The sequence below is a fragment of the Coregonus lavaretus genome (genome assembly GCF_964263955.1).
Source record: "Coregonus lavaretus genome assembly, chromosome: 2".
NCBI lineage: Eukaryota > Metazoa > Chordata > Actinopteri > Salmoniformes > Salmonidae > Coregonus > Coregonus lavaretus.
The window spans coordinates 50241905-50265058 of NC_139989.1; the positions used below are offsets into that span (position 1 = coordinate 50241905).

At 44.3% G+C, this 23154-nt stretch overlaps 1 protein-coding gene across 2 annotated transcripts in view; it reads right to left on the reverse strand.

The window, feature by feature from the left end:
* Positions 1 to 543: 543 nt before the first annotated feature.
* radil2a (Ras association and DIL domains 2a) overlaps positions 544 to 23154 on the reverse strand; it is a 28611-nt gene continuing 6000 nt past the window's right edge. Inside the window, exons 5-15 of one of the 2 annotated variants that reach the window (XM_084142761.1) lie at positions 21231 to 21935; positions 20948 to 20985; positions 19964 to 20255; positions 15554 to 15773; positions 15008 to 15180; positions 10708 to 10852; positions 9577 to 9740; positions 9042 to 9420; positions 5528 to 5661; positions 3197 to 3336; positions 544 to 3016 (exon numbers count right to left, since the gene is read on the reverse strand). In XM_084142761.1, the coding sequence (XP_083998887.1) occupies positions 2917 to 3016; positions 3197 to 3336; positions 5528 to 5661; positions 9042 to 9420; positions 9577 to 9740; positions 10708 to 10852; positions 15008 to 15180; positions 15554 to 15773; positions 19964 to 20255; positions 20948 to 20985; positions 21231 to 21935 (2490 nt within the window). In that variant the 3' untranslated portion in view covers positions 544 to 2916. Of the gene's footprint in view, positions 3017 to 3196; positions 3337 to 5527; positions 5665 to 9041; positions 9421 to 9576; positions 9741 to 10707; positions 10853 to 15007; positions 15181 to 15553; positions 15774 to 19963; positions 20256 to 20947; positions 20986 to 21230; positions 21936 to 23154 lie in introns of both variants that reach the window. The other variant, XM_084142760.1, reaches the window with a different exon arrangement.

The window sequence follows — 23154 nt, forward strand, 5'->3', positions numbered from 1 at the left end:
ATCATCATTGATCTAAGAATCACTGTCTGGAGAGATGGCACTTTATAATGGACCTATAATAACTACAATCCTGCCTTTTCCATTTCTTCGTCTTTTCAATGTCACATTCAATGTCTATTCCACGTTGGTTCAACGTCATTTAATTGACATGACGTCGAAACAACGTTGATTCAACCAGCATGTGCCCAGTGGGTTGTGTACAAGTCATCACAAAATCATTTTAGGAGACCAATAACTCAACTCCTTTTGTGGGGTTAGGACAATTTCTGTAGAATGTCTCTGGTGTAAAAAGTTAAAATTCAAAATCCCTTACATCCTTAGGTATGACAGAATTGGGAATTCTGTGTCTGCAATTTCAGCTGTATCTGCTGTCTCAGCTACTGAGGAGAGGCAACGATGTGGAGATCGATTACAGGGACATGAGCAACCAACTACATAGAGTAAGGTATAGCAAAATCAGGATTCTAGTGTGGATGTTTGAACATGTTTCTATTGGTTTCTATGAATGTTTTATCATTCTATTTGAAAGAGTGGAGGGTAAGGATGAGGGAGAGGAGGATGCTGTTCCCTGTTGTTTGGAGATCAGTAGAGAGAAGCTACAGCCCTGCCCTAACTGTCAGCCCACCACCTCCTGAGACATGTAAGACATGCACATACAGTACATACTGCAGAAACAAGCACTCAGACATACAGTATCTATACACACAGAAATACTCATGCTACAGTACATCACCCAGACAGGTTAACTTTTTTTTAAATCCCACACTCAAATTAACTCCCATTGAAAATACATGTCAGCTATTTATGTTTATGCTGAGTACGGAGGAGCCCATCCAGGGAGCTTTGAGGTGGTTTCCCCAGCAGAACCAGGGTGTCCAGCCTGATCAGGGTGATCGAGGAGCGGGTTGGGATCCAGACCACCAGCCTGCAGGTGTTCAGAACCAGAGTTCCCTCCCAGGAGTCCTTCCTACCACCAGACAGCTCTCTGGGGGAGTGTGGCTTCTCTGGAGGCCCAGAGGACTCACCCAGCCAGGCTTCACTGTTCTATGACTACAGGCTAGAGTTCACTGACTGCCCCATCCTCAACTGTGACCACTACTTTGATTGTAAGCAACCTCAGATTGGGGAGGACTACTTTGCATCAAGGCCTATGTAGGTGACCTGTATTAGTTACTGTATCAGCTGTATAACTTACTATATCAGCACTTTTTTGATGTACAGATTTCTCTTTGTGTGACTAGCACCATGAAGCAATTACAGTTAATAATTGGCTGTGTTTAGCTAATGATTTATCTGATAATTAAAAGTGCACTAATGTCAGGGTTATACCAGGGAAGAAAATGGAAGAAAATGGATGACTTGGGCAGAACACTCCTCACAATCAGCAGCTTCTGACATAGTTTTGTGTTTACCTGCAAGCATGAAGTATGCAAAGTGTGAGATTGCCTTTTTAACGCCATAACAACCATTTTACTATGGGCCTCAGGGCACAGTGGAGAACCCTGGGGTGTATCAAATTGAGTGGTGTAGTGGAAAGTGCTGCTCTAGTGGAAACCACAGGGCACTATAAATGGTGGCTCTTCTGGTGGCCCACTAAAGCGTGCCTGCCCTGAGTGAGACACACCCTTGGTTCCCTGCTACCTCCCCCTGTTTAAAAGCACTTGGTCAACAGCTGGATTCCTTATTCACCCCAAAGTGTGCCGTTGCTTTATTTGGCCTTGTTACGCCCCACGCCGTAGAGTGTTCAACCATCTGGGGATGCAGGCTGTACAGTCTGAGGATGTAGGGATTGGGGAATAACTCAGGAATTTTGGAGCTCTCATTTTGTTTTAAAATCTAAATAACATTTATTAAATATGTTAAAAAATACTGGACAATATAAATATTAGAAAATGGAATACTATTTTATTTGTCGTCAATTAAATTGAAGACTTAACACTGTTACCCTGGCATTAAAAAACAGAAGTTGACTTAAAACTGTCATAAAGAGTCATTTATGTTCATAAACATTTCATAAACAGTCATAAGTTATAGTGTCACTGTCACCACATGGAAAAAGTCAGAGGAGAGGTTTAACAGTAAGGCTTTGATACCATGGGTAATTGTGTCCAGGCATCTATATTAGATAATCACTGAGCTCCACTGAAATGCCTTATAGATAACCATAGAGTCTGTGACAACCTTTCACTATACTGTAGTGTTTCAGAAAGTATTTCACTAATAGCACTTCAGTAAATATCCAAAGTATAAAGCCACTATGACATAAGAATGGGTCATTGTTTTTACCCCAAAAATACATTATAATGTACAGTTTTATAACATTTTTATATTTGCATAAGTTCTTATGAGTTTTGGCGTTTGTAAAGCTGAGCAATCTTCAGACAGAATGCTGTGCACTAGCCATTAGCAGTCAGTAGATAGTGGCCTCGAAGACACTGAAAAAGCTCAATCCTGCTAGCAACAACTGCCTTAACCGCTGTTATTTTCTACTCTCCCAAACCCACAGTGTTTTCTGGGTACAAAGGACAGCTCACCATGCAGATTTATTCACATGCTGAAAAGAAAAGGGGGCAACAGAAAAACACTGTTTTGGGAAGCTGTCTGGACCATTATGTTGATAAACATGTAATGGTGCTTCAGAGAAGACTTGAGCAATAGTGGATTCAGTTTGCTTTGAGTGTCCTCCTGTTCATTCTATGTACAGTAAAGCTTCATTTAAAATACTCAGTGAGGAGTGATTATTCACCAAAACAAACTAAACTTTCAAATGTATTTTATCCTTTGGTTGAGGAACACGTCTTGTAAAGTACTGACAGACAACTAAGGTCCTTAGTTGGATAAATAAAGAAGAGGTTAAGCTCCCTACTGAGGGTCAAATGTCACTTGGGGAAGACTCCAGTGAAACCTTCCTTCCACTCAGCACTTGATCACTGAGCTCTTCCCTATTGATTTGGACTCGATTTTGGCCACCAGCAATCTGAGGGCATCTCCAGATGAACGAATGAGCTCTCTACCACTGTGAAGGGGACAGAAAGAGAGAGATAACATCAGAGAGTGTGTTAAACAGAGGGAGGAGATTAAACTATTCTATGTTCTGTTTTATAACTCCTATTATCTAAATAATATCAAGTATTGTATTACAGCTTCTTTATCAACACAGGGTAGTAAAGACCAGTCTCCATGTTGCACTACTTACATGTGGTATTCCATGCCCACCAGACTGATACCGTTCACAGCCAGGATACGATCTCCCAACCTCAGCTTCTGGCACTGGGCGGCTGGGGACTCTGGCACCACTGACTTGATATAGATCCCAGTCATCTTCAGAGGCGTTTTCTACACAGGACACAAGATGATGTAACATTGAGGTTGGGTCTGAGGACACGCTGTGCCTAAATTACAGCAACATCTCTGCTGTTTAATCTCTACCCTACAGGGGGCACCACATGTTATAGAATTCTCCACAGCAGCACACTTGCATGCATGTCCATGAGTAGAGGGTTTCAGACCAGACACGTTTCTGTTATGAATTAAATGATGAAAACAGCACTTTAGTATAATTTGAAGCCAAAGGCAGACATTGAAATAAGGTTAATAATAACCATTGCAGCTGCCTAATATGCTTTAGAGGAGTCTACTGGTTCTTATAAATTAGCTTACTGGTTCATGGCTTACTTCAAAAGGAGGTCAACACATTTACCACATGCTATGCACCTGCTAGTAAACCCAAGCTTAAGCGCACACCTACATAACATAACCACACAAACACACACATACACACAGACACACACACAGTATTGGGGAAGCTACTCTGAAAATATAGTTTACCAAGCTACCATTTACTTCACACTGGAAGAAGTTAAGCTACACTAAAGCTACCCTTAAGAAAAATATAGTTTACTTAACTAAAGTTACTTAGAAAAACTAGTTTACTACATCCAAACTACTTTGTTAAAAATTATCATATGTAAATCTGAAATGTCATAGAAAATTCCAAGAACAGATAACTTTGGGGTCATATGTTAACAGAATGTGTAATTTAGTTTATTGAACACAAAAACGATGTTCCAAGTGAGAATTAAGCAGGTCTGATGCTGAAAAAGAAAGGAAATGATTGCTACTTCACCCATATTTTATTTTTTTGCAAAAAAGTAGTGTGTAGTTCCAGTAGTTAGCTACACCGCTACATGGCAAAAAGGTAATTAACTACTGAAAACCTAGATTTTAATTTAGTTAAACTACCACCAAGCTACTGCAAAATGTAGTTAACCCTTCGGCCCGGCAGAAATCGAATTAACATAATACAAAATGGTCTGCGTCTCAATCCACCGCATCTGCCGATATCGCCCTTCCACATCTGCAGTGAAAGGTGGCAGAGCTGGAGCGGTGTTTGTCAGACCATGAGACATCCCGAAAATCAGTCTTCTCACGAAAACGTCTAAAGCGTCCGAACTGACTTATCTGAAGTCGCTACAGCCTCTTCTGCCAACTTCTGTCTGTAGCGTCCGAACAGTTTGGGCTACACACTAATGACCCCTCGGTGGAAAGGTGAGTCTCTCACAAACATGTACACGTCGGTTGTTTTGCTCTAAGACGCCCACAAGCCTCACAAGACTTGTCTGAAGGTCTGGTTAAAAAAATTAATGGAAGTATATATGGAGATAGTTTAGTGCCTAAAATAAGGGGTTAAATACATGTCAAAAAATATATAAATAGTTTCCTGATCTTTCTTATTTCTTATGGGCTAAATTACTAGTTGAACTACATCTAGTTCACTATTCCCCAACACTGCACACACACGATGACCCACATGAAGACCCACATGAAGACCCACATGAAGACCCACATGATGACCCACATGAAGACCCACATGAAGACCCACATGAAGACCCACATGAAGACCCACATGAAGACCCACATGAAGACCCACATAGGCTCAACAACTCTTCTTGCTATCTGTACTTGAGATCTATGACACAGTTCAACTCACCATTCATTTAAAGCTAGATTTCCCTGACTTTGATGCATGATGATGTAACACAGTTAATCATGGGAAATGTGTTACCTTTAACTAACAAGGATTTACACCATATCCGTTGAACCATGGGCTTATGAATGCTGTTGATATTCAGCATGTGGGTTCAGATCTGATCCTGCTACTACAAAATTACTATTCTTTCAATAAGCACATTGAATTTGATCAGATAGGTAGCATATGTTCTAAATCCTTTAAGTTTAAAGGCTAATCCGATTAGCCTGTGACTATGAGGCTTGAACAGCCATGCAATGCCTTATATCAGGACGTCATAAGTCACATGACCAAATAAGAGTCACATGCCCCTCGCATCGACAAGGCTGTCACTTTGTACAACCAGGCACAGACAGAATGTTTGAGCTTTTTCAAGTTTCATTGATTTCCCTGTGCAGAAGAAAAATAAGAAAGGGAGGTAGAGAAACAAACAGGAAGATGAGACGGGTGAAGGAGGAGGTGGAGGAATAAAGACAACAAGACAAGGATTTCACCCACCATTCCATCCACCAGTGCCAGGCCTAGACCGTGAGGTCCTCTGTGTAGCTCCACAGTAAACACTTCCTCTTCCTCCACATTATCTTCCTCCACGTTCCCATTCCTTCTCTCAGAACATTCCCTTGTGCAGCTGCCTGCTGAGGAGACACACACAATAACACCCCACATTAGACACAGTATCCAATCCCACCTTAACTCTGCTTAAAGTTCTAGGTTTCCTGTTATTGTGGTCCTCCTTTTAATGAAATTAGAATGAAATCATATCACTGTGGCAAACATGAAAGTAGTGTCTGGTTCCCCTTTGGTTTCCCCTCTACAGTACCTTCTTCATGTGCGTGTGTGTGTGTGTGTGTGTGTGTGTGTGTGTGTGTGTGTGTGTGTGTGTCTCTGTCTGTCTGTCTTTATGTCATGTCATGTCATGTCATGTCATGTGAAAGAGCTGTTCACAATACTGGGATTGTTTTGAAGTCCAGCAGGATTAGTGTTATAAGGATTATTATTTTTACCAATAGGAATATATGGATCAAAGACTGGAGGTTCCACTGAGCTTCTCCAGAGGGACACAGTTGGTTTGACCTCCTCAACATACACATAACTACAACTGATATTGAACACAGATGTTGTATTTGGACTCCATATAAAAATCATGTCAAGTCTGAGTGCTATAAAACTGTGGGGCATCCACTAAATGCCTAGACGTTGTAATGAGAACCATACAGAGTGTGTACCCCACTGAGAACAAGCTCCACATGTAAAGCCTTTGGGCCTTGGGAAAGCTCTTTCGCAGGCTGGTCCAGTGCTCCCTGTCTGTGGTGTATTTAGCCTGTCACAACAACCTAGCTACCTGCAACAGTACCACCAGCATGCCCTACACTTTCACACCCCCTCCCCCTGCTCTCCCCTGGTCTCCCCCTGCTCTCCCCTGGTGTCCCCTGGTCTCCCCTGGTGTCCCCTGGTCTCCCCCTGCTCTCCCCCTGCTCTACCCTGGTCTCCCCCTGCTCCCCCCTGGTCTCCCACTGCTCTCCCCTGCTCTCCCCCTGCTCTCCCCCTGGTCTCCCCCACTAACACCCAGCCCGAGCCCATCTGCCCCCCATGCAGGACCTGCCCGGAACAATGCCTGTCCCGATTAAGATTCCACGCACCAACCCAACTGTAAATTCCCATGACGGGTCAGCCACTGCTCTTTTCTCTCCTGACATCACCACCTCTCTGTAATTCTTGGTACAGATTAAAGGATTAGCAATGCTACCAAAATAGCGGTAGGTTACCATTAGCGCCCCAAACCACCGAGGTTGAGCAGAGAGCAGGAACACTATGGGACTGGGAGGCCACAATAATACATGGTGGGAAGCTTTGGTCAATGTCATAACCAGGGAAATGACATGATTAGAGAATATTTCTGTGAAAGTGGGTAATGTTCAATAGTACATTATTTTCATAACAATATCTTAGGTTTATGACAAATTGTTAAACGATAGAGCCTGTATAAATACAAGGGCCATTGATCGTAATGAGTTCCGATCATGATCAACAAAATGGAAGCTTTAGTAAAGCCCTATTTATACAAAACCACACATGGGGTCTGGCAGCTTTAAGCACATGGTAAGCACTTACACACAATCACATGTTACACAGAGCGTTTGTCTCTGATTAAGACATGAGGGAATTAGCTGTTGTTAATCAACAGGAAAGGCCATGGACTGCTATTAGATTATATTGGTTTAAAGGGCTTTCATTATCTAACCTGTTGCTTGGATATGACCTGGGACTGTGGTATCTGAAATTCAGGATTCTCACAATGTTTTAGATAAAGTGGCATCAAACTTATAGACTCACTCTCTTTTACTAGGTGTTTGACTCAATGATTGTATCACTTGAGAAAATTCAATGTATAGGACAGGGGTACTAGACTACTATTTGAGAATGTCAGGCGGTCACACACATTTGCTAGGTGGCAAAGGTCCAGATAGGTATTGTCATTTACCACCTAGAAAACCCATGCGACCCCAAACTGTTTAAATTGTTTACACCAATCTTGCTGGCGGAGAGAAATTATTGTCAGTTTAAACCTCATTTCCTGCAATTCTATACATTTTGACATTTTAAAGCTAATTTCTTGATACTCTACACATTTTGACATTTCTGTGTGTTCATATGATACCTGAGTAACTGAAAAAAATCAATGGGTGCCGCTGGGGTTGAGGCCCCTGGGCACATAATCTGGCCATGATAACTAATTTACCCATCTAGCTAACATGGGCTAGTAGTAATTAACTGGACATTTCTGACAGGTTATAAATACTTCTCTAAGGTCTGTCAGTGAATGACATAACAAGAAGAAAACTGCCCATGCACTACCAAATTTCGAAATTGCACTTGTGCATTCTACAATTACAACTCTCAACAGCAGTAAGTTGAAAGCCCAGCTGAGTTCCTAAATACAATTAAAATGTAAATTCTGTCGGGACCGACGGTCTGTATTGAGCCTGTTCTGGGTCCTGATCCGCACGGTCCGGCTGTTGAGTATGGCTGTTATAGGACTTATATAAAAGTGTTAAAGTCTTACACATTGTTTGAGACATTGTTAGAGAAAGCTGACCTGCTTTAGGGAGGGGGACGTCATTGTTATCCCTGGAAGGTAACCCTGGAAGTTAACCCTGGAAGTTGCCCTCCCAGTTATGCAATAAGATGTTTAGTCCTTTCCTCCCATTTCTCACCCTAACTCCTCCACCACAGAATAAATCAGAACCAGAGAGCACTCCGCTCACTTTCCCCTCCCATCCACTCCTACAGATGACCTCATGAGCAGAGCTTCAAAAAACAATAGGCCTGAGGAGGAAATGGCCTTTCCTCTACACATGGAATCCACCCTACAGGGAGAACATGATCATTACACAGCCAGAACAGCTCTTTATTCCTCCAACGACCTACAGTTTATGTCCAAAGTCAATAGAGTTAAAGAGATGAAGGGAGGATGAGAGCTTTCCTCCACCTCGTCCTCCTCCTTTCATATCAAGCACCTTGTGTCAACCTGGAGCCACTGGGAACAAATACGCACCAAGGTCTCCTGGGTCAAGCAGCCAAATTCTTCCTTTAATAGAGCCTGTCAATCATTGGTGGGTTTATATTACGAGGGAGGCACTAGCGACCTAACTCCAGGGGTTAGGTACATGAGCCACAGTGTGAGCCGAGGTGGCTGTATTTGCTGTGACAGGAGTTTTACATCACTTTAATCAAAACCTGCAGAGTGAGGGAAAGGCCATGAAGGGATCCTCTGTTATTCTTTGTCTTCGTAATTCATCCAAGGTGATTGAGACAGTATCAGTTTCTTTTAGGATTGCTATGTATGTGCCACCCACTGTTACAGCATCATCAATCCTCTGTTATCATTGGTCAATAACACACTTCAGCTGCCACATGGCTTTTTATGCTTATTTTCTATCAACCAGAGTTGTTTGTATTGTAACTGGATGCTCTGTATGTAGCCTGACTATGCCATAGCCCTCTGTGTTACCTTTCCTGTGCTGCCATGCTGCTCCCTCCTGCAGGTCTGCCTCCAGCTCAGACTGAGACAGCTCCATGCCCTGGGGGGTGTTGGGGGGCGTCAGCAGGCAGGAGGGGTCCAGGGCCAGGCTCTTGTGGCAGCCCAGGTCAGCCTGGCCACTCCCAGGTAGGGCGTTCTGCCGCTCCAGACTCTTCAGCTTGTGGGTCAGCTCTGCCTCTGCTAGGCAGCAGCTCAGGTCACCATGAGACCCCCGGGCCTTAGGGGGCACCGCAGGGCTCTCAGAGTCCACCTCTGCCCTGAGCGAGGGGCAGGGAACTGGGTCAGGGACCACCACTGTGACAGAGGGCGAGGTCGCAGACTTGGCGTCTGTAGCTGTCCCACTGAGTGCCTGAAGGGAGGGAGAAGTCAATAAAACAGAGATGGAAAAACATAAAAGTTAAAATGTCTCATTTACTGAGCACCACCGACTGCCATTGGCCTCTCATTAGATTGTATAGTTGTAAAGTCTGGGTACACACAGACAGAAGGTCAGATAGGTGGTTACCTGCTGTGTTGTTTGACTGGTGGGGAGACTACGGATGAAGTCCTGCAGACGGCCGAGCTGCTCAAACAGAGCTGGCTCCATGATTGGTTTACCCAACTCCAGGTGGAAGGTGTTGCTAGGCAGGATAAGGGGAGGGTGGTTGTCAAAACTCTCCAGGATGTCAGCTAGATGAGGAGGGAAATACAGGTCATCATTAAAGACAGAAGACGTGACTCAGAAAAGATTACAACAGAAGCTCTGGAAGAGCTTTCTCACTGTGTACACACTTTTATTTCCTTTTACTTCATTTACTTAATTAAACCGGATTTGTAGGTTAATACTTTAGATTAGCATCTCCAATTTAAGAAAGACAGTCATGGCCTCTTAGACAAGATAAAGTGCCCCCTGGGGGGTACCAGCAGGGGTTGGGCCATTCACACAGAAGAGGTTAGGTGACAGGGACAGAGAGGGGAGACAGGTGCCAAGTCCTATATTGAGAGGGGTGGATTTGAGAGTTAACTCTGTGGTGAGACTGATTGGGCTGGACAGGGTTCTCCTCTCGAACCTCCAATTTAGAGTTAGACTGTAACAAGCAGACAGGATTATTCTGGGGAACACACTCAGCCACTCTCAGACACGACAGGGAACAGGCCTCTAGTTACTAACCCTATCAGGGCATGGGAGGGCGACAGTCTGATCTGATTTAATCATGGCAGAGTGAGTGTGTTTACACAAGCGTACAGACTACATAGGCTATGTGAATTTGTTTGTGTCCAAGAAACACGTGTGTTTGTTTAGGCATATGGTGTATACACGTGAACGTGTCTGTGTGCCTGTTTGGCTACCAGCCGTGACTCTGCTGTGTCTGTTTGGCTACCAGCCGTGACTCTGCTGTGTCTGTGTGCCTGTTTGGCTACCAGCCGTGACTCTGCTGTGTCTGTGTGCCTGTTTGGCTACCAGCCGTGACTCTGCTGTGTCTGTGTGCCTGTTTGGCTACCAGCCGTGACTCTGCTGTGTCTGTGTGCCTGTTTGGCTACCAGCCGTGACTCTGCTGTGTCTGTGTGCCTGTTTGGCTACCAGCCGTGACTCTGCTGTGTCTGTGTGTCTGTTTGTCTACCAGCCGTGACTCTGCTGTGTCTGTGTGCCACTCACTGGTCCTGAGGGCAGCCTCTGCCTCATCTGCTGAGGGGTTCCAGTCTGCAGGACAGGCCCTGCCTGGGTTATACTCCCTCAGCATGTGGTGCAGTTGGGCTGGGTTCAGAGGCATGAACTCAGTCCTCAGAGAGCTCCATGACGCCTGTAACACACACACACACACACACACACACATATATATATATATCACACTCACACGTTACAACAATATCAATTTACAGGCACAAGGACCATGATACAAGGAATATGATTGCATATTTCACAAAAGAGTAAACATAGCATAATTTAAATGCAAGAGCTGACAGAGCTGTTTGATGTCATTGTTGTTAGTGAAACAAAACATTACAGGGTAGCATTTTCCCAGTGTGGAAATAATTATTATTATTTCCACACAAAGCTATGTGTACAAAATATTTCAAACCACAAATCTATCCATGTACTGTAATTGCGCATTTGTGTCATTCCAATGACAGATTATGTGGTGCTGAATTTGTTGGGAAAATAAATCTAGGACTGAAAGTAATAATTGTCATGCCAACCTCTGTCACTGTCTGTACTAATAATAAGATCAATACTCATATACACACACACACACACACACACACACACACACACACACACACACACACACACACACACACACACACACACACACACACAAGGGATAAATGTTCAAATGCTTGATTGTGGAAGTGTTCCTGAATGTCACATTTCCCATCTATATGACTAAACATTCCTGAGTCATAAACATCAAATGTCAGATGTCATCAGAAGAAGTGCTAATTACAGCGTCTAGATTACTGTATGTGTTCTATGACTATGAACAATCAGGTGTTAGTTATCCTTTCAGTTGACCCCTCTCTGGTTACTGGGAATAAACACACAAGAGACTTAACCTTCACCTATTTCCTCATTCACTCGTACACACCTTGGAGAGCTGAGGTGTTTTAATTACTCAGTAACTAACCAGAAGGACATAGGTGAGTCATTTCAAGATGACATCATTTGCTTCGAGGTGTTATTGGTATGCTGACAGGCATTGTGTAGAATATATCAGACCATATTTACCCTTGCCTTGTATGCCTTCATTCCTCCAATGAACACACCCTCTTTGTCGCATGACATGGTCAAAACACAGAGGCTGGCCAGAAGGAGGAGTTATGGGGATGTTTATAAGCAATAGTGACTTATCTTTAACATTCTTTTAAGTCTACCTTTTCTGTCTCTAGTATCTGACTTGGTGTATCCCAGTCATAAGTGGCATAACATCACTGACTCCATCTTTTTAACTTTGTATCATCAGTAAATTACTGGAGACTGAGAGAGCACAGCCATAACAAAACCATGCCACATCACTGGTAATTTACCATGGAGCCAACGGGTTGTCCCTCACTCCCTTGAGCCCAGAACCTCAGATGGAAAACTGAGAATATGACGAGGGTGTGTGCTTCGTTTTACCAACCACAACATCTGACCTGGTGCCATGGGAGTGATCCAGACACAAAACCACCAGCTTCCTAGCAACCGTCCCCACGAATAGAGGAGAGAGGCAGCCTTTGACTGAGGGGAGACTGGTTCTACTACTGGGGAGCTGTTTTGGGGCTGTTACCATGGATACCTTCTGGTTAGATATTGAGAACAGGTGTTGTCTCATACTGTATTAGCCCCTTATGGCTGGGGATTGAAGAGTGAAATGCTACACTGTCAGTCTGGTTGCTCTGAGCCTCAAAATGCTCCTTTCTCCATTCCTGGTTCCATCAAAATAAGATCAGATTAAGATACTATAAACTCTGGGTGTAAATTCATTATGAGAGCAGCTGCAGGAGAAAATACAACTTTCTGACTGAATGTGATGCTTTAGGGCATCGCAAACTGTGGTTTTAAGATAAAACCCACAACTATCCACAACAACAACAACAGTGCTGTAATTGGGATGAGTAGGAGGTGATTTTCTCATGTACTAACCCGGAAAAACATTACAAGAACATGACGTGTCCACAGCCTTCCTGCAGCTCCTGTCCATTCATAGGATGAGACATAGCGTGGGCATGTCATGGCAGAGGTCACTCAGTCTCTTAGTGATTGTCTTTGAAGGAGACCGGGCTAAAGCCAGCCTTGTGTCACACAAGGACTGGCAACAAGTTTCTCCCCATCGCCCTTATCTTCTCAGGTGTCATAAACTTGACCAGAAACAGGATATGTGTGTGTGTGTGTGTGTGTGTGTGTGTGTGTGTGTGTGTGTGTGTGTGTGTGTGTGTGTGTGTGTGTTAACCTTTGTTCCTCCACTTAGCTGGGTTGTCCTATATGGTGGTCTCTGTCTTTATGTCTCTAACTAGCCCACAGTATTAACTAACTGAACCACCACCAGATATGTTACGGCCCTGGTACAAAGAGTAAACAGGATCCTCCTTTCAGTGGATTACAGAGAGAATGGCATGCTTAAGGTAGGATTATAAACTGGGTGGTCGAGCCCTGAATGCTGATTGGCTGACAGCCATGGTATATCAGACCGTATACCACAGGTATGACAAAACATTTATTTTTACTGCTCTAATTACGTTGGTAACCAGTTTATAATAGCAATAAGGCACCTCTGGGGTTTGTGGTATATGGCCAATATACCACGGCTAAGGGCTGTATCCAGGCACTCCGCGTTGCGTCGTACATAAGAACATCCCTTAGCTGTGGTATATTGGCCATATACCACACCCCCTCGTGCCTTATTGCTTAATTAACTACTCAGTGGCACACAGCTTAAAGCCACAGGCATCAACAACATGGGATTTAAACATACATACAGTGACCCTGGCTGTGACCCCACTGTCCGAGGATGTCCCAGGGGGAGTTGGGATATGCAAAAAACACATTTCCAATTCACACGTGTATAATACACACTTGTATGTGTGAAACAGGATAAATATAAGCCCCCACCTAATTCTGAATTATTATTATGTCTATTTGTTTAAGTTATTGGTGCAAGGAATGCCTATCTTGGCAAAATGTGTATTTTCTTCATCAATAGATGAGAAGTCATTGCATAATACGAGATGTAGAGTACAATTTGGTGGAAAAATGTTCAATTCTTTCCAAGCATTATTTTCCCTTTGCCACAGCTCTGTCAGGCTTTTATAATGATGGCATGTGGTGGCAGGTGTGAGTTTCATTCAGCTGACATCAGTCAGTGTAAAACGCTTTCAGCTCTCTAACATTTTCGATGTGTTCCATACGTTGAAAAACACCTGTGGTCTTCAATGGATACATTCAGAATTGCTATAGTGGACGAAATGTTGTCATTAACACCCCATTGCTTCATTGCTTTACCATTACATCTGGATCACACTGATAATATTAAGACAATAATACTTAGCCTAACTGTTCTCACAACATCAGAAGTGTGTATCGTACTACCGTACCTGAAGCCTGCAGTATTTTTCCAGATCTGATAACTGGCCAGGGCAGGGGAATGTTTTAGTAAGGTGCTATAGAGGTGTAAAACCAAAAGCCTGTGTACACACACCTATTCTCACAGCTAGTGTGGCAGTGAACAAACAACATCTCTCACCCCTCAATGGCCCATTCAAACTATACTTGCAATGTTATCATCTTATAACTACTTCAACAGTATCACCTCCATCAAAGGCAACATGCATTTCTAAGAGTAAAACCTAGTTAGCGACAAAATGTAGGGAAACAGAGTTTCAGTGATGATTCATTAATGTTTTCAATGTTTTGTCAGGTTTTCCAAAATACTTCACAAAGGTTTTCCATTCTAGGCATGTTCTTCTGTATGCCAATAATCTCCCGTAGGCAGATTCTGCATGTAGACCCAAGAATCTGCCGGGACTGAATGTGATGCGTGTGATAACGAACTGCAGTAGTTCTGGTTATATGGATGTATCAGGATTGGGCGAAGGCGATGCTTAAACTGCTTGGCTTCAAGTGATTTGCGCGTGTGCCCAAGGGGGGGAGGGGGGGCGGTTGGGGGCTTTGGTTGAGAGTTTCTTTTTGCGAGGGTGGAGACTTCGCAAACTGCCGGAATTCTCAATTTCTAACACATATAGACCCAGAAGTAAATCACGCAGCTAACCAAAATTAAGCAAGATTTTACTTTTGGGTTAACCGAGACTATTATGCCAATAATGAACTAAGACACTTGGTGATGTACAGTCTAATACACTGTAAAATACCATTCTGATACACTATATACTCAGACTGATTTGGACATCTTGGCTACAGTGTTATTTAGTGCTCTGACCCAGCAGACCAAACCAAAACAGGAAGTGAAGTTCCCTCTGACCTGTAGGAGGTTCTCCTTGGGCGTGGCCAGCAGATTGACAGCAGCAGAGAGCTTCTGGAAGAACTCCACAGCCAGGTCCCCCAGGCCCATCCCCTGTATCCAGTCCATCAGCAGGTCCAGGTTGGCCCTGATCTGGACCCCTCTAGACCACTGGTAGAACCCACCTCCAGAGCCTGCAGAACAGAACACCACTCAGATATACAGTATGTATGCTCAGTTAATTTCTATCATAGCTATTGAGTATAATAAAACTTCTATAAGATGCAGCATGCTAGCAGATACCCATAGACTTCCAGTCATTGCGATAACGCTAGTTAGCATTGGCTTGCTAAACTACCTCTAACTTCCTTCATAGTGGACACAGAGACATAAAAATGGTATCGACAGGTTCATCTGACTCTGGGGAAAGTCAAAATCCCGAAGTAGCCCATTAACACATACAGTATGTATTTTATGAGGATACATGTGAGATAGGACTTCGAGGAGTTTAAGATTTGATCCTACAAAACCCCATGGATGAGAAACAGAGCATGTTGGAGGTCTCACCTTTCTCCATGAGTGCGTTGAAGAGGGATGCGTTGGTGAAGAAGAAGAGGTAGGCGCAGAGCTGCGAGCTGATGTCAGAGTGCACCTGGAAGGCGTTGAGCAGAGACAGCGCCTCCTTCAGGACATCCAGGATGCCGCTCACGCCCTCGGGCACACGCAGCTGCCCGCTCTCCGAGAACGGGTTCCCATCCAGCAGGCCTGGCAGTGCCGAGTACATACTCTGAGGACAGAGAGAGGCATGTTAGAGGTGTTAGTCACAGCTAAATTACTGTACCTCACTGTTCCATAGTCTAGCACAGCACCTCTCTGAGGAGAGAGAGGAACCTTACAGTCACAGCTACTGTCCCCAGTACCACTAATGCTGAAAGTATACTGCACTCACTCATAATATATTGCTCTTAAAAAGGGACGTTTTGTCAGCTGTGCTCACTTTATCAACCATACTCAATATAAAATAAACCTTCATCAACATGCTGGAATTTGTTGACAGATTCAGTAAAACTGCAGTGGAATCAGTGACTTAGTCAACAGGGCTATGCCCACTGACCCTAAGCTCCCTGAGCCAATTAGAACGCAGTCAGAGCCCAAGGAGGAGAAGTTAAAGGAAGCCAGGCAGGGACAGACACACTTCCCCTCCAAACGGAGATAGCCAGGGGCCTGATAGCCAGGGGCCTGATAGCCATGGGCCTGAGACTGTCCAGTCTTGACACTCACCATTGTTAAAAGTGCACCATACACAGTCCTGGGAATCACATTGATAACACTGGTGCCACTGGCCAATCCTGACAGAAACGCAAATGTTTCCAAGTGATTCAACCCTTACAGCCTCCTGATAATTCCCATGATAATAAATACCAGGTATCAGAAACTAGCTGATAATAGCCCATGCTGTTGACTACTAAGGAATGTTAATACCAGTGAGTAATAGGCATGAGAATGAACTTCTCCTACAACTGAGGAGAAAGAGTGTTTTGTGTCATGGTTGGTTGTTCCACCAATTAGGTGTCTTTTGAGTACATTACATTTACATTTTAGTCATTTAGCAGACGCTCTTATCCAGAGCGACTTACAGTTAGTGAGTGCATACATTTTTCATACTGGCCCCCCGTGGGAATCGAAACCACAACCCTGGCGTTGCAACAGTAGTGTAACTTGGTGGAAAAAACTAAAATGTTATATTTCACCTACTTTTAGCATTCCGTCATAAAGAGTACATGTTCTAAAAAAACATGTTTTCCCATCTCAAGAGGTTAAATAAAAAATTGACTATAGTAACTGCCTATTAAGTGCCAAATAAAGTAACAGGGTTGACCGTAACAGGGTTGACGGCTTCATCTTAAATCATCCAGAAATCCCCTTGTGACAGGGGGAATCGAAGCTTGTTCGCGCAACAGGGAGGGGCAATTGAATGCAAGCTTCACTAAAAAATGAAAATTGTTAAAACATGTCTAGCCTGTCTATCTAGGTGTAACCGGTTTGACATGTTATGCTCGACCTGCTCAGTTTTCCACCACATAACACCAGAAAATTGCCAAAAAGAGTACAACCAGCTCACCTGCTTTTACATTATGATTTGACTGTTAGTTTTTTTAGACTTTTGTTTTGAAAAAGGAATAGTTTCACCATCTTAAAACGAGAGTTCAGTTCATGTAACAGGGTTGACCTTAAAGGGATACTGGCAATGAGGCCCTTTATCTACTCCCCTAGAGTCAGATGAACTTGTGGATACTATTTGTATGTCTCTGTGTCCAGTATGAAGGAAGTTTGAGGTAGTTTCGCAAGCCAATGCTAACTAGCGTTAGCGCAATGACTGGAAGTCTATGGGTATCTACTAGCATGCTTAAAATGAATCACTAATCACATGAAATAAATAATGATCTTCAGAAATGACTTTGTCAAACAACAAAATAACTAAGGGTTTACAATGATGGTGAAAACTTGGATAAATGTTGGGGTTAAGTGGGTTCAAATATTCCTAGAAGTCACAGAGGATGCACAGGGAACTTCATTTAATATACTGTAATATTTGTGTCCGATTGCTACTTAAAATATCAAAAGGCGCTCATTTCGTGGAACGACCCATGTACTGGTCAAGGGAGAGGAAGGCTTTCGCAGAGCAGGAAACCAAGCAGGAAAACCTGTTTCCCAACACACACACACACACACACACGCACACACAAGGCTCTGTGTGAGGGGAAAGGGGAGTGGGGAAACGAGGTGACACTGAAACATGTACAGCTCCACTACTCTTTCTGCTATGACCACTGACCAATTTGGGCCCTGGCAGACCACAATCTGGTAAAAGGTTTAACATAAACAAAACCTTTGTGTTATGTTTCAACAAAATAAATGTTAAACTGGCACATTCTTGCTTCCACCAAAAGCGAGAAAGACCCAAACAAGAGGAAGCCAAATTTGTCACAGTGTAGAGGTCCTGGGCTCCTCCTCCTCCCTCTGCCTTCTCTTCCCCCTCCTCCTCCTCCTCCTCCTCCTCCTCCTCCTCCTCCTCCTCTTCCCTCCTCCCCCTTCTCCTCCTCCCTCCTCCTCCTCCTCCCTCCTCCCACCTGCTCCTCCTCTGACACAGCACTCTGCCATTGTTTTAGTCCATGACATCACCCCTCAGCCAGCCAGGTCAGCAGGCACACATCATGACTAAGACAGACACTTCAGAGCCTCTGAAAGATCATAAAGACTTGCCTGTTAAATCCCAATCACCATGCATGCATTCCTTCAACCACAGGTCACTAGATAGATTAGAGGCCAGCTCCGCAGAGCTACAGGTGCTGGTTAGTTATTAAGCTGAGACTGGTCCAATGAAGGGAACTGGGGATCGTATTCTCCAGTACAGCATTAAAAGTCCAACTGTTTTAGCATATAAATGCAGTTAAAACCTTATTTTGAAGATAGTGGTACCATATCTGAGAGAACACTCATGGCTTTGGGTGTGAGCTTGAGTAGTTTGTTGACAGAAATAGGGTCATACTGGCACAAAAAAAGTGTCACAATTCATCTAAGGTATTGACTTGGCCTGTATCTCTCACTTGACCCCGGAATGTGCAGTGAGTACTCCGCCCATTCCTCCCTGTGGTGTGTCTATGTGAAGACAGCCCCTCTCTTCCTGAGCAGGAAACAGACTTTTGGAAAAGGCCACTACTCTGCCCTGCTTCTCCACTGGACTACAGCTGCTTCCCTGACCACTGCACATCCAACCACCACTAAAACAAAGCCTGCTTTCCCCTGAGCTCCAGCGGTGACTGTCTAACTAGAGCCTGTAACTATTGGTGGAAATAAATGTAATTGGAGTTTATCATCCACTGTGCTTTCATTCTCTACATCAAATAAGAACTGCAGTAGATTGTGAGAAAGCGCCTCTCCTTACACCACACACAGGAAGCCCATTAGTTATCAGGGATAGTTGACAGGCATGTGTACGTTTTCTTTTATCAATGGTTTCTGTCCTGAAACGGAAATCTAGGGACAGGAAGAGGTGGTCTCGGAGTATCCAAAATAACAGCAGCACATAGTCCTGTTCCCTGTTCCCACCCATGCCGGTGCTCCCTCCCATCCTGGAACAGTCATCGCCAGGCACCGTCGCCATGGTAACGGGTGTTTCCAGTCGACCGTGTTATTGGGTGTCTATTGCTGGTCTCTGGGTTACTGTGGCAGTGATGGTGCTCTGTTAATGCCATAGAGTTAGTTATAGGGCCCAAACATAGGAAACTCCAGTAAACCCTGGCTGGGAGTGTCTTCCTGGGGCTCATTGTTGAACAGGATAGACCTTTTGTTGCTCTCTATAAACATTTCATCTAAACAGCTAGAGTGGCTTCATTGGCAGGGTCAAAAGACTGGAAATAACCTTGAAGTGGATTTACAGAATATTAAAAAGATGATAAGCAGTCATTTATTCCACTGGAAAAGACGACACTATCTCACGCGCTATTCTTACTGAGAGAGCCAGAGAAAGTGTGCGTGTTTCCCCTGGCTTATTATGGTTTATTGTCTGGCATGCTACCTGCAAACGGAGAATGGTGTTTATAAAGTCTCACGTCCTGCTTCACGTAGTCCACAGGCAAAATATGTATTTCTATTTGGGCTGTGCAAGGTGTTCTGGGGCAAATAGTCAAGGATGTTATTGTGTACATGTGCGGTGTGTGTGTGTGCTAGGCACGTGTCTGTGTTTGTGTGCGTGTTGCATGCATGTCATCTATAGGTGAGTGTATCAGTGGAGGCTGCTGAGGGGAGGACGTCTCATAATAATGTCTGGAACGGAGCAAATGGAATGGCATCAAACCATGTGTTTGATGTATTTGATACCATTCCACTGATTCCGCTCCAGCCATTACCACAAGCCCGTCCTCTCAATTAAGGTGCCACCAACCTCCTGTGGAGTGTATGATTGTATGCACTGACCTTGGTGAGGTAATAGACAGACTGCTGGAAGGTGAACATGATGACCTCCTCCAGGACCGTCATGGCCTCCTCACTGGCAGTCCTAGTGGACCACATCTCCGACTCCGGCTCTGAGCCCTCCTCCTCTTCCTCCTGCCTCCAGGGCAGCAGCTGGGGAACGTCATGCTGGATGAAGTGCAGCAGCTCAATGGAGTTGGCCATCCACAGCACCAGCGGCCGCAGGCCTGGGATCAGCTCCTCCATGCTCAGCAGCTGCACATCCTCTGGCTCCTGCTGGACATCACTGGAACTCCTGCAAGGGGAGACATATAGACAGGTCTGAGTTCAGTCCAACAGCCAACAAATGCCCTGTCCTGGGTGAATGGCACTAAATGTGGCTTGTGAATGACTCATATTTTACAGCATGTCTCTATCCCTTGGAATTAATGCTAATTTAAACCATTACATTTGATTTCCATGTGCAGTTGAGTGAAATATGAAATTAAACATTCATTCAACAAAATCCCTTCTCCTTTTGCAGCAGGCAGCCAAAGCACAGCTTTGGAATACAGTGCGCTACAATACAGTTACATAACTTTAAATCATCATTAGCTATCATTTTGATTTCATACACTTCAAAGGGTGGCATATAGAGAAGTATGAACAGCAAGAGACCATGACTCCTTCTCAGCTTCTTATTGTGTAAATAAGTCACTGAGACATGTGACAACGAGACAATGCTATCTGTGTATACTACACACCCCTCCCAGAACGTCAAGTAGCATTGTTGTTGGACTGTAGTGGAAGGCAGTAGCATCATATTCTAAGACTCCTGGCTCTACATACAGTCTGTATATGACTCATAGCAAAAACTAAAGGTGAAAGGGGGTTAGTGTCAGAGGCAGCAGGTTGCCACTGTTCTTCTCTCTGTTGTCATCTTTGCTGTTCATTGTTAGCATTTCTGGGGCAGGCTGAGTGATTGAGGTTGGAGTGGCTGCTACTCACCTTTCTGGTTGGATCACAGCGAGCTCCTTTGTCTTCTCCTGCAAGGGGACAGCGATAAAGACAACATTAATTTCAAACCAGCAGCAAGCCTATCTAAATGATATTCAAGCCTGATGACACCTTTGATTACTTTTCTTTCTTTGCAGTACCCTTGTGACACACAGTATTTTGAATGCATAACGATTCAAGGTTTATTTGTGTCATGATGATATAAAAGGTAAATCGTTTGACTCGAGAGAGTGCATTGTTTCTGTGCATAATGGAGCTGCATAGTTTCACTCACCCACATGGTGAGCTGGATCTGACTGGCTATGCGGAGCAGCAACCTTCGGAAGTGTGTCAGCTGGAACGTGGCGGCCGAGTGTTGGATGGACAGGCTCAGCAGGAAGGCAGGGGTCAGTTTGACTTTGTCCCCACTGGGGTCCACCATGACCAGGACCTCCTGCAGGACCCTGTCCTCCTGCTCCAGCTCATAGCTCAGAGACACCTCTCTACCCTCTGGGTCCTTCCACCGAGGAGGAGCCGGCTTCCTCTGGACCCTAGGCAATTTCATTGGGAGGGCGGAGCCACATGATTGACAGGAGGATGACACTCCCACTCCTCCGTCATGGGCCGGGCAGAGTTGTTTCATCCAGGGAGGGGTCTGTGGAGCCCCTGGGGCGGCGGTAGGGTCCTTAAACATGAACAGGTAGTGTCGTCCCAAACCCACCAGGTCCCCAGGGGTCAGCTCCACCTCCTCCTTCAGGAGGAAACCATTCCGGGTGATGGGGGCACCGTGGAGGGGCTTCAGCAGGGTCAGAGTCTGCTTGGTGTCCCCCGGGGAGGAGTTGGTAGAGTCCAGGCGCCTGACACAGCAGTGCTGGGGCAGAATGTCCGGGGCAAAGAGGAGGATGTCTACCTTGAGCCTCTCTTCGTCCTCTCCGTTACAGTGCTCCCTGCAGCAGCCGAAGATGGTGGTGGTGCCGCTCATCAGGTAGATGACAAAGTCCTGCAGGGTAGAGGAGGGGCAATGGAAGGTCAACCAGCAGAATCCATGAGTGCTACATTAATTAATGCACTGGTTTCAGTTTGCAATATGCTATGATACTTTGTAACTACTATGTATTAACTACACTGTAATTACACTGCTCCTACCTAGTACCTAACTACAATGTAAACACATGCACTTTGGCACCACAATACAAAGCCACAATACAAAGCACAAATAAAAGACCCAGGACTTTAATTGTGAAGTTGTGTAATCATTTGGAGATTGATCAAGCAGGCGCATTAGAGCCATGTGTTATGTGAGGACGGAACAGGTCCAGGATCAGCATGTACTGGCAGTGTGTGGTGGAGGGACAGGAATGGAAGGGCTTAGGTGTGAAACTATAAGTCCATGTCAAATCAAATCAAAGTCCACAGATTTGCAGATTCAATTTATTTTTTTAGATGAGTTTATTAGTCACATGCACAGGGTCGCAGATATAATCGCAGGGTACTGTGAAATTGTTATGCTCCGAGCTCCAACAGTGCAGGATAAAAAAAGAAACGTGAATAAGACAATAATAATAATAATAATAATAATATTATATACACATTTTCAACTGTAGAATGTCCATAGGGGGAAAAGCAGAGGGGGGAGTGAGAAGTGTATGAAACAATAATTCATAAATAAATGTTTTCGCATGGTGCAGAGAAATGCTTGTGTTTTCTAGCTCCAACAGTGCAGTAATATCTAGCAATACAAAACAACACACACATAATCCCCCGCCACAAATAAAGAGAGAACAAGCAGTATCATTTAAATATACACTGAGTGTACAAAACATTAAGCTCTTTCCATGACAGACTGACCAGGTGAATCCAGGTGAAAGCTATGATCCCTTATTGATGTTAAATCTACTTCAATCAGTGTAGATGAAAGGGAGGAGACAGGTTGAATAAGGATTTTTAAGCCTTGAGACGATTGAGACATGGATTGTGTATGTGTGCCATTCAGCGGGTGAATTGGCAAGACAAAATATGTTAGTGCCTTTGACCAGAATATGCTAGTAGGTGCCAGGCACACCGGTTTGTGGCAAGAACTGCAGCGCTGCTAGGTTTTTCACGCTCAACAGTTTCCTGTTTGTATCAAGAATGGTCCACCACCCAAAGGACATCCAGCCAACTTGACATAACTATGGGAAGCATTGGAGTCAACATGGGCCAGCATCCCTGTGGAACAC